Source organism: Phoca vitulina, unplaced genomic scaffold (assembly GCF_004348235.1).
Source record: "Phoca vitulina isolate PV1807 unplaced genomic scaffold, GSC_HSeal_1.0 scaffold11, whole genome shotgun sequence".
In the NCBI taxonomy this organism is placed as follows: domain Eukaryota; kingdom Metazoa; phylum Chordata; class Mammalia; order Carnivora; family Phocidae; genus Phoca; species Phoca vitulina.
Window position 1 is genome coordinate 45,900,390 of NW_022589714.1, and position 11,384 is coordinate 45,911,773.

The window sequence follows — 11,384 nt, forward strand, 5'->3', positions numbered from 1 at the left end:
CTTGGCCAAATTAACAGAATCAGAAGCAAATAAATGATTATTGTTTTAAGCCACTAAGTCTTGGAGTGGCCAATTATGAATAGATAATCAGAACATGCATATAAAGTACTTTGTTCTTTTTTTTTAATTTTTTTCAAATTTTTATTTAAATTCTAGTTGGTTAACATATAGTGTGATACTGGTTTCAGGAGTAGAATTTAGTGATTCATCACTTAGATATAACACCCAGTTCTCATCACAAGTGCCCTTTTTAATGCCCATCACCCATTTAGCCCATCCCCCCACCTCCCCTCCAGCAACCCAAAGTTTATTCTTTTTTTTTTTAGATTTAGTTATTTATTTTAGAGAGAGAGAGCACCCATGAGTGGAGGGAGGGACATAGGGAGAGGAGGGAGAGGGAGAGATTCTCCAGCAGACTCCCTACTGAGCACAGAGCCTGACGCTGGGCTCGATTTCACAACCCTGAGATCATGACCTGAACTGAAATCAAGAGTCGGATGCTTAACTGAGTGAGCCACCCAGGCGCCCCTCAGTTTGTTCTCTCAATTAGAGTCTCTTATGGTTTTCCTCCTTCTCTGTTTTCATCTTATTTTATCATGTTTTGTTTCTTAAATTCCACATGTGAGTGGAATCATATGGTATTTGTCTTTCTCTGACTTATTTCATTTAGCATAATACCCTCTAGTTCCATCCACATTGTTGCAAATGGCAAGATTTCATTCTTTTTGATGGCTGAGTAATATTCCATTGCATATAGATATACATACCATATCTTCTTTATCTAATCATCTGTTGATGGACATTTGGGCTCCTTCCATAATTTAGCTATTGTTGATAATGTTGCTATAAACATTGGGATTCATGTGCCCCCTTGAATCACTATTTTTGTATGTTTCGGATAAATACCTAGTAATGCAATTGCTGGGTTATAGGGTAGCTCTATTTTTAACTTTTTGAGGACCCTCCATACTGTTTTCCAGAGTGGCTGTACCAGCTGCATTCCCACCAACAGTGTAGGAGGGTTCCCTTATCTCCGCATCCTTGCCAACATCTGTTGTTTCTCGTGTTAATTTTAGCCATTCTGACGGGTGTGAGGTGGCATCTCATCCTGGTTTTGATTTATATTTCCCTGAAGATGAGTGACATTGAGCATCTTTTCATGTGTCTGTTGGCCATCTGTATGTCTTCTTTGAAAAAAATGTTCATTCATGTCTTCTGCCCCTTTCTTGATTGGATTATTTGCTCTTTGGGTGTTGAGTTTGACAAGTTCTTTTTTTTTTTTTTTAAGATTTTTTATTTATTTATTTGACAGAGAGAGACACAGCGAGAGAAGGAACACAAGCAGGGGGAGTGGGAGAGGGAGAAGCAGGCCTCCTGCGGAGCAGGGAGCCCGATGCGGGGCTCGATCCCAGGACCCCGGGATCATGACCTGAGCCGAAGGCAGACGCTTAACGACTGAGCCACCCAGGTGACCCAGACAAGTTCTTTATAGATCTTGGGTACCAGCTCTTTTCAGATATGTCATTTGCAAATATCTTCTCCCATTCTGTAGGCTGCCGTTCAGTTTTGTTGATTGTTTCCTTTGCTGTGCAGAAGCTTTTTATCTTGATGAAGTCCTGATAGTTCATTTTTGCTTTTGTGTCCCTTGCCTCCAGAGACATGTCTAGTATGAAGTTGCTACGGCTGAAGTCACAGAGGTCGCTGCCTGTGTTCTCCTCTAGGATTTTGATGGATTCCTGTCTCACATCTGGCCTTTCGTCCATTTTGAATTTATTTTTGTGTATGGTGTGAGAAAGTGGCCCAGTTTCATTCTTCTGCATGTGGCTGTCCAGTTTTCCCAACACCATTTGTTGAAGAGACTGTGTTTTTTCCATTGGATATTCTTTCCTGCTTTGTCAAAGATTAGAGTTGTGGGTCACTTTGTTCTTTTTAATGTTGTGTAGTACTCCACTACAGAGCCACCACAATTTACGTATCTGTTCTTTTTTTAAGATTTTATTTTTTATTTGATGGAGAGAAAGCACAAGCAGGGGGAGCGGCAGGCAGAGGGAGACGGAGAAGCAGGCTTCTCACTGAGCGCAGAGCCCAATGTGGGGCTTGATCCCAGGACCCAGAGGTCATGACCTGAGCTGAAGACAGATGCTCAACCAACTGAGCCACCCAGGCGTCCCTACGTATCTATTCTCGTTATAGACGTTTGGGTTGTTTCCAGTTTGGGTCTGTCAAGAGTAACGCTGCTATGAACATGTCTTCTGTTGGAAATATGTACTGATTTCTCTTGAGAACAAACTTCGGAATGGAATTCCTGCGTCGTGGGGTAGACATGAGGGGAGCCATCTTTAGAAGGTATTAAGCAGTTTTCTAAAGTAGGTGAGCTATGTTATACTTCCACCTGCAAGGTGCAAGAGTTCCGGTTGTTCCCTATCCTTGCCCACACTTGGCAATGTCAGTCTTTTTCATTTTAGTCATTCTGGTAGGTGTACAGTGTTATCTTACTGTGGTTTTAATGTGCATTTCCCCCAATGAGTAATGATTTGCATTTCCTTGGTGACTAACATTATGTTCTTTACTTACAAAGGCCACACAATGAACCAAAATATTGACCGTGGCGATCTTTGCAGAGGTGCCATGTTTACTGTTTTTGTTTTGCTGTCATCTTTTGCCTCATGGTCTTTCTGTTTGTTAAGCCCTCTACCTTTTTTTAACTTTAAATGCTTAACTGTCAGAATTGTAACAACTACCAAAAAAACTCCCACCTACTCGTTCTTACAAATGATGAGGCATATTGATCACAATACAAGTAAAGTCACTAAGAAATATTTATTGAGCACCGGCTGTATACCCAGCACTGTGGGAGGGGCTGTGAAGGACACAGAGCAGTACAGGACTTGTTCCTGCCCTTCAGAGGCTTACAGTCTAGGTGGAGACAGGAGAACCAGGACACATGAGGAGCCAGGAGGAAACAGTCCAGGCCAGGATGTTACAGGAGCTTAAGGTGTCTGGGGTCAGACCCACTAAGTGCTTCGGTGCCTGCAGGACTCAATGTTCAGTGCCAGGAAAGACAAGAGCTCACAGTTCCCAGGCCCATATTAGCCCACTTAGCATGCCCTCTCCACAGCCTCTACCCCCACCATCTTAAAACATCTGACTCCTTGTTCAGCTGCTATTCAAAGTGCAATGAAATGGGGGGAAGAGGGGGTGGGGCAGTGGGGAAAGTCTTTGGGTGAGTTCCAGGGGCTGGGGTCACCCTCTCCCTCCTAGAAAAATAAGCTCCCCCCCACAACATACCCCTGACAGAGATTCCCTACTCAAGAAGACCTATCTGACAACCCAGGACCTCTGCCCCAGGAGGTAAGAGGAGGAGGAGGTGGTCGCCCCTTGAACTGCCTGAGGTAGAACTGCCCCCCCCACTTCTAGCATACCCCTTCCCCTCCCAGTCCACTGAGCTGGGGGGACAGGCACCCCAGAGCTGCCACCCAGGGCTGAGAGGGTACTAGAGGAAAAGGGCATGAGGGAGGGGAGGGGAGCAGAGAGGGGACCTGAAAGCCCAGCTGGAAAAGAAGGGCATCTGGGGCTTCTAGAAAAGTGCAGGGGAGGCCAAACATTGAGACTGGCTCCCCTGTGGGTGGCAGAGGGGGTGAGGGGAGGTGGGGTAGTTTGCTACGGGACCCTACCTTCCCCCATGCCTTCACAGGACAGAGTGGGGCATCAAGGGCCAGGAGAGAGTGCCATGTCCCCAGCCGTGTTCCAGGCTGTGCCCACAGGTCACCCTGCCCTACCTTAGAGAAGGTGACAGGACTCCAAAGTTTTGATGATGCCCCCACCCTGCTGAGCCCCCTTCAAAGTGCTATCTATTTACTTCTCAAATTATAAAGAATCTGGGTTTGGGAAGGCAGGAAAGGGGTGGAATTTCATAACACCTATGAGGCGGTGAGCAGAAGGAGCCGGGCTCCTCCAGAGAGCACCACCCAGCAGGGGAGGGTCAGGCCAGCCCCACCTTACCTCTGGGAGAGTGGAAGTGGGGAGCACAGGATGAAGACGTCTTAAATAATAGCTCGCATAATAAAAATACCTAGCACTCTAATAAGCCTATCATTCTGCTATCTAATGGTTTTTTAAATAATTCTAAATGCCAAAGGCTGGGGAGGAGTGGGGGGAGGGTGGTGGCAAGCAGGGTATATACATGAGGAGGAGTTTAAATTAAAACACAAATAATAATTAAGATGTACAACTGGAGGGCTAAAGGCAAAAGGTGTAGAAGGGGAGGGCGGAGGGGTTGGGGGGGACCCCTCATTTCTAGGAGCTTGAGGCTTCCAGTGGGTGGATTAGGGCTTCCTCTTGGAGAAGATCAGCCGGCGTTTGGAGTGATAGAAATCTGGAAAGAGGAAACAGAAGTCAGCCGAGCAGGAGGCAGAGGGCCCAGCAGAGCTATCCACCTAAAGCACACACAGAAGGGGCAGGGACTCTTCCCTAGGGCCAAAGGGACACATTGCCAAGTTCAGGGGAGGACTCTGGCATTATAGAGAGCATCCCACCACACTTCACAGACGTGACCAACGATAACCAGACCTCCATCCGTGGGCCTGTTCTAAGCCAAGCTGCCCACCATAGTAGCCAGTAGCCCTATGTAGTTAAATGAACTAGAATCAAATAAAATCAGAAGTTCAGTTTCTCAGTCACACCAGCCACATGTCAAATGCTCAGTGGCTACTTGTGGCTAGTGGCCCTGGACATTTGCATCACCGCAGAATTCCATTAAACAGCACTGCTCTAGGAATGCCGTTAGATAAGCCATGACATGTGTTCTGTACAATGACTCAGCCACATAAATGTAAGCTATTAGTATTATTGTTAGTATTGTTATTTCTGACGCAGCTGCAAATTTGCCATGGGATTCTTTTTTTTTTTTTTTTTAAGTAGGCTCCACGCCCAGCATGGAGCCCAACATGGGCCTTAAATTCATGACACTGAGATCAAGACCTGAGCCGAGACCAAGAGTTGGACGCTTAACCGACGGAGCCACCCAGGCGCCCCTGCCAGGGGATTCTTGACTGCACGTCTCGGAGCCTGTTTCCTCATGTATAAAATGAAGCTGACATTGGTGCAGTGATCTAAGGATTGAATGAAATGCCTCTCTAAAGGCTTTGGTCTGGAACCTGGCATAATAAGTGCTCAAAGGCCAGCATCACTCATTCATTTTTTATCAAGCGCCTACTATGTGCCAGACACTGTCCTAGGTGCTGAAGATTCAGCAACAAACAAGAGAGATGCAGATCCCTTTCTCACGGAGATAATAACCTATGAGGGAGATGGACAACATCAAGAAAAAGCAGTAGCTGTTGCTAGTAAAAGCAAACAAATGAACAAAATGCCAAAGAGAAAAAATTAGGCAGGGAAGGCGGATGGGAAGTGTGTGTGTGATGGGGAAGGTGAGTTAGGTTTGGATAGGGCAGCGGGAAATAGCTCATTAGTTTTCTCTACACTGTAGATTCACTGTGGTACCTTAGGCAAACCACTCTACCTCTCGGAGTCTTATTTCCGCTCCTCTAAAAGAGTGGCAAGAATGTCATTTGGTATAGCACTGCTCTAAGGATTAAATGAAATCCACCCTAGAAACAACCTTAGGGGCGCCTGGGTGGCTCAGTCAATGAAGTGTCTGCCTTCAGCTCAGGTCATGATCTCGGGGTCCTGGGATTGAGCCCCGTGTTGGGCTCCCTGCTCAGTGGGGAGCCTGCTTCTCCCTCTCTCTCTGCCCCTCCCCCTGCTTGTGCTCTCTCTCTAATAAATAAATAAATAAATCTAAGGAAGGAAGGAAGGAAGGAAGGAAGGAAGGAAGGAAGGAAGGAAGGAAGAAAGAAAGAAAGAAAGAAAGAAAGAAAGAAAGAAAGAAAGAAAGAAAGAAAGAAAGAAAGAAAGAAAGAAAGAAAGAAAAAGAAAAAGAAAACCATTTTAGAAATTCACCTTCGCAAGGGGCCTGGCATATATTAAATGTTCCCAATAAATGTTAGCTAGCTGGTCTTGGCTGCAGCCCTGCTATGTGACCCCAGGTGAGTTGCCTCCTCCCTCTGGGCCCGTTTCCCCTTGGGCCTAATGAGCGAGCTGGACCAGACAGGTCAGCCCTTGCACCGTGAATTCTGAGAGTCCCTGCAGTGTCCTTCCCTGCACCCATCCTCACCTGTCATGCTGGTCTGCCGCCGTTTTCGGCCCTGAGAGGTGCCAGGCGTCCCTGGGGACCCCTCGGGCCGCTCAGGGGCATGAGGCATGAGGGTGCAGGACAGCGACAGGTCCAGGTGGTCCTCCTGAGCGGTCCCCTGCAGCAGGGCAGGCGAGGGGCTGGGTCGCTTGCCCCCTCCCAGGTCATCCCGGGGCCCCGCAGGCAGGTAGAGCTTGGGCAGGCCCAGACCCCACACGCGCTCCCAGGCAAAGTCGCCCTCCAGCGGTGTCTCAGTGACAAAGTCGAAGTTCCATCGCTCCCGGGCCTCCTGCACGCAGCCGGCCATCAGTGCGTCACAGTCTCGGCGCAGCTGCTCACTGTCCACGGGGCCGAAGAGGCGGCGGCAAGCCTTGCTGCCACGCGGGATCTGCTGGGCATCCCTGGACGGTTCCGCCATGGCACCTGCGGCTGAGACACAAGGCTCCGGTCACTCGGGAAATTGCGCCCTATCTTACCAGGCCGCGCTTTGCTGTGAGAGCTCGGGTGACGTCTTCCTGCTAGAACACGAGGTCTCTCTGGCTCCTTCCAGCCGATGTGCCACTGTCTCCTTCCCACAGGCCACCTCCAACCCCCAGTCAACAGCCACTGGGTGGGGACAGAGCTCAGCCATCCTGGCACCCCCAGGTCACTGGGGGAGTGGGCAGCTGAAGGACAAGTTATGTCAACAAAGACAAGTTTATTGCAATAGCAGGGATCAGAGTCCTGTTTACCACCGGGTATTATCAGCTAAAATCAATTTGTTTCCCCCCGAGGTGTCCCTCATGGGCGTGAATGCCCCAAGTACGTGTGAATTGCCAGAGTCCAGTAGTTTCCCAACCCCAGCCCTGGCCAAAAGGTCAGGTCCCGAGTGAAAGGACAGGCTGACTGCTCCTCTGGCCTCCTGAATCCCTCTACCCAGATGCCCATGTGGGATAACTCTGTTCTGAAATTCAAAAGTACCCCGGACTTTGCGATAAAAAAAAACAAAAAAACACCTAAGATCTAGTCCTAGCTCTGCTGCTTACTACATAAACTTTAAAAAGTCACTTAAAAAAATTTTTTTAATTAAAAAAAATAAAAAGTCACTTAATGTCTCTGGGCCCCAGTTTTCTCATCTATAAAATGGGGCGTGGAAGCATGGTCAAGCACTTGGTCAGGGAGTCCCTTCATCAGGCAAGGCAATAGAACAGAGATGAGAGGCTGTATGTTGTGGTTTAGAGCCAGGGCTCTGGAGCGGGACTGCCTCGGTTGGAATCCAGGCTCTGCTGGGCGACCCTGGACAAGTAGCTTAACTTCTCTGGGCTCTATTTTCCTCATCTGTAAAATGGAGACAGTACTAGTGCATGTCTCAGAGGACGTACGTGAGGATTAACGGAGTTACTATAGGTAACATGCTTAGAGAAGCAGCTGGTATATAGAAGTGTTTGGAAAACAGAAGTGTTATTATTTCTGTGTTCAGTTCTTCCTGAGCCTTCTCCAGGTCGCTCCCCCCTGGCCACCACCTCTTTCAGACAGCAGCTGACAGGTGCTGTGTGCTGAGGGCCTTTCCCAAGGATGTCATCAGGCGGGAGGCCTGGGGGTGAGGAGGGGCTGGGCAGGGCAGGGTGATGATTTCTCCCAGGCTGAGCCACATCCTGCCAGGCACATCAGGTGATCTGAAGTCTAGACAGCCTGGAAGCCCCTGCCCCCTGTTAGCTGCATCCAAGGAACCCGTTTGGCAGGCACAGAAAATTAGAGGTGGCCGGTCTACCCGGTTCCTCTCCTCCCACTTCAGAAGAGGGAAAACTGAGGGTGAGTCTGCTCATGACGAGGTGTTGGCACCCACCTGCCCTGCTCTGGCCTGACGCCAGGGCTGAGCGGCTGTGCAGCCTTGGCAAGACTGGGTCTTCCTGAGGACAAGTCCTGCTTTGCAGCCTCGGAGGGTGAAAGCTCTGCTGAGTGACCTCCTGGGGCAGGAAGCCCTGGACCCTTGCCCCAGTCACCCCTCCCCCACCCCACCTCTCACAGCTTATGGGAGAGGGGGAGGCACTAGGTGACCTCAGACCAAGTTTAAAGGCAAGAGTTTGGAGAGATATGAGGCTTGCCCCCAAATCAGAAAACTAAAAAGGCCAAGGGCCACTGCCCCGTAGAGGGGTTACGCAGTGCAGCGGGCAGAGCCCTCAAATAACCTTCACCCACTCTCTTCAGGGCAAGGGTGGGGATTTATTTATATATTTTTATGTGCCAGGGGCTGTTCTAAGAAGTTTACAAATATTAATTTTCCTAAAGAGTGGGTATATTTGCTCCTTTTTTTTTTTTTACATAAGTAACTAAGCCTCTGAGAAGTTAAGTAACTTGCCCAAGGTCACACAACTCACAAGTGACACAGCCAGGATTTGAACCCAGGCCTGTTTGCTGTGGGTTCTGTGCTCTGCTGTTCATCTACACTCCTCTAATTTTGTGTTCCTAGCCCAGGAAGGGGTTTTTGTGATTCCACCCAGCAGAATCACTTAGGGAGCTTTTTAAAAATACAGATTGATAGCTCCCTCTCTCCCTTAACTCAAATTAAACGGGATTTAAGCAGGTGTTTGGCAGTTCCGCAGATGAGCACTCTTGGAGTGCTATTCAAGGGAGGGCACACAGGAGATGCCCCAAACGGACATTCTGGGTCTCAGTGTCTCCTTGGCACAAGGAGGAGGAGCCTGCCTAGGATTTTGTCAGGAAGTTGGATATTCCCTGGCTTCTAGGAGCTGAAGATGGGACCAGAATCCAGGCAGGTATCCTCTCTCCTACCACCCCTGCCCTTATGGCTCTCATAGGCTCCCCATCAAAATCTGATTTCACTCCCATTATCGTAACTCCCAGTTCAGGGAAAACTCAGAAACACAAACTCTTGTTTTACAAACAAGTAACTGAAAATAACTTCCTTTGTTGGCCTTTGTGCCTTAGACTTCAACCAACTTTAATTCCGAAGTAAACAGTAAGCACTCAGTACACACTGTTGAACCAATGGGGTACTCTTTTTAAGGGGCGTTCGCAGATGCGGCTCAGCCCAGGAGAACCGAGGCGGGAAGGAAAGGCGGGCGAAGCCGCATTCCGCGGGAAGGCGTGTTTGCTATTCGCGCCGGGGCCGGAAGGGGGCGCTGGTCTCCAGGAAATCACGCGCAGGGTCGGCGGTGCGTGGGCAGAGCCTTGGACAGCAGCAGGGAGTTGTGATGAGTCAGTTTCCTGCAAAGTGCTCCCCGCCCGCCAAAACTTCGCTTCCACTCAGGCTGCAGCGTCACCCTCGGGTGGGGAGGGGGGAGAAGGAGGGGGACCGGGGGCCGCAAACACGTCACGCTGAGCCAGCCAGGCTTCCGAAAGCCCCGCCACTGTTGGGAAACCGCGCGCTCCTCTGTGACACACCACACACACAAACACACACACTACGCACGCACAGGCGCGCAGAGGTTTGGTCCCTCCACCTTCTCTCCACGCCCAAAGCACGGGATGAGTCAGATCCCTGGAAAATAAAAATAGACGAAAGCAGGGAAAACAAAACCGCTCGAAAGTCCTACTCGAAAGGCGACGTGGAGGGAGGGAAGGGGCGGGGGAGCTGCCTGGGCACCCTAAAGTGCCAAATCCAATTCCCAGATTCTTTTTCGCACGAGGAGGGCGCCAGTGTCCCCCGAGGGCCCCCGACAGGGCGGATGCACTGTGGCCCGCGCTGGGCGGCGGCTCCCGAGGAACGACTCGTCCTCCTGCTCCGCTCAGAACTGTCGCCCTCGGAGAGGGCATTTTGGTGGGGGGCGCCGGGAGTCCCCGGATGCGGCTGTCAGAGTCCCTGAGCAGCGTCGCGCCCCCCGAAGTCCCACCCTCCAATGTGACCTCTCCGCGTCCCCCCGCCCCGGGCGTGGGCTGCACGCCCCGCTGCCCCGCAGTGCAGGGCTCCGAGCCCGCGGCGGAGTCCGGCGCCCCGACCCAAGGGCAGGCTGGGCGGGGGTTCTGCGGGCGCGATGGAAGAGAGGTGTGTTCCACTCCTGCTCTTCTCAAACTGGCTGGCGCGAGCCCACCCCGCGTGGGGCCACCGCTCTGGGTCCCCGAGGGTGCGCTCCGAGGCGGGGACCGGACACCCAGTCCTGGCCCTCCTGATGTCCCAGCTTCCCTGAGAACACTGTGTGCCAGCCAAATAGTCACTGAGCTGATGGGGGGACAGAGACCTAGGAGGGCCGGGAAGCCAACTTCTGGGGGCCACTGTCCCCCAGCCCGGGCGGGGCTCTGACCTCACCCAGTCCGTTTCCCGGGGTCTCCTTGTCACCGTGAGTCACCTCCTCGATTGAGCTTAAAGGACGTGTCCCAACACGTTCCCAAGGACCAGGGACACAGCCTGCGCTGACCTCCGCGCCCAGCTGGTGGCGGACACGGAGGCGTCGGGGACCCAGACCTCAGGGGTCTGGGCGGAGACGGCACCGATTGGATCGGAGAGCTGCCCGGGAGCCGATCGCGAGTGAACCTGCTCGGCTCGGCGTTCTCCGCCTCTCCCGGGGCTCGGCGCTCAGGGACTTCATCCGCTCGCCGCCACAGCGAGCCGCGCCGGGGTCTGGGGCGCACGGGTCCACGCCTCCCCTCGCCGCAGCTTCGTTTCAACCCGCGGGGAGCGCGGCTCCTCGCACTCCTGCGCTCTCTCCGCCGGGAGTCCCCGACACAGCCCGACCCCCGTCACAGGCGCACCGCACAGGGACACCCGTGGGAGCAAACCCCAGACCCACGCACGTCGTTCACCTGTGGAGACCACACACACACACACACACACACACACACACACACACGGACGTGCACGGACACTGGCGGACACGCTCCGCTCGGCTCAGAGCTGCCCGCCCCGCGTTCGCTTTTGTCTGCCACGATTCCCTCACCTCCTCTGAGGGTCTCGGTGGCTCCGTGAATCAGCGCCGGGCTCCCGGTCTCCAAGCCACCGTCTCGGGGAGCAGCTCACACCTCAGCTGGCACCGCCCGGCGCTGCCCTTATATAGGATTGGCGTCGGAGGGCTCCGCCTACTGCGGGGCTGGGACCGCCCCTTCTGCCGCTGCCGGTCGCCTTGCGCAGCCCGCCCGCGCTCTAAGACCTCCGAACTCAGATGCCAACGTCGCGTGCTGCAGGAGGGCGCTTGCCTCCTCCCCACACCCCGCGCCTGGGCCTCTGTGCCTGACACATGTCCCCACGAACTGAGCC

At 52.2% G+C, this 11,384-nt stretch overlaps 1 protein-coding gene across 2 annotated transcripts; it reads right to left on the reverse strand.

Moving 5' to 3' along the window:
• Nucleotides 1–2,809: 2,809 nt before the first annotated feature.
• On the reverse strand, nucleotides 2,810–11,163 carry CDKN1A (cyclin dependent kinase inhibitor 1A). 2 transcript variants are annotated; one of them, XM_032409921.1, is made up of 3 exons: nucleotides 11,068–11,163; nucleotides 6,176–6,622; nucleotides 2,810–4,375 (listed from the first exon to the last, which is right to left on the reverse strand). In XM_032409921.1, exons 2-3 carry the CDS (start codon nucleotides 6,609–6,611, stop codon nucleotides 4,326–4,328), a joined length of 486 nt encoding a protein of 161 aa, XP_032265812.1. In that variant the 5' UTR covers nucleotides 6,612–6,622; nucleotides 11,068–11,163; the 3' UTR covers nucleotides 2,810–4,325. The 2 variants fall into 2 exon arrangements, with proteins under 2 accessions (XP_032265812.1, XP_032265813.1); XM_032409922.1 differs by having other exon boundaries at nucleotides 6,176–6,616; nucleotides 11,068–11,141.
• Nucleotides 11,164–11,384: the final 221 nt, after the last annotated feature.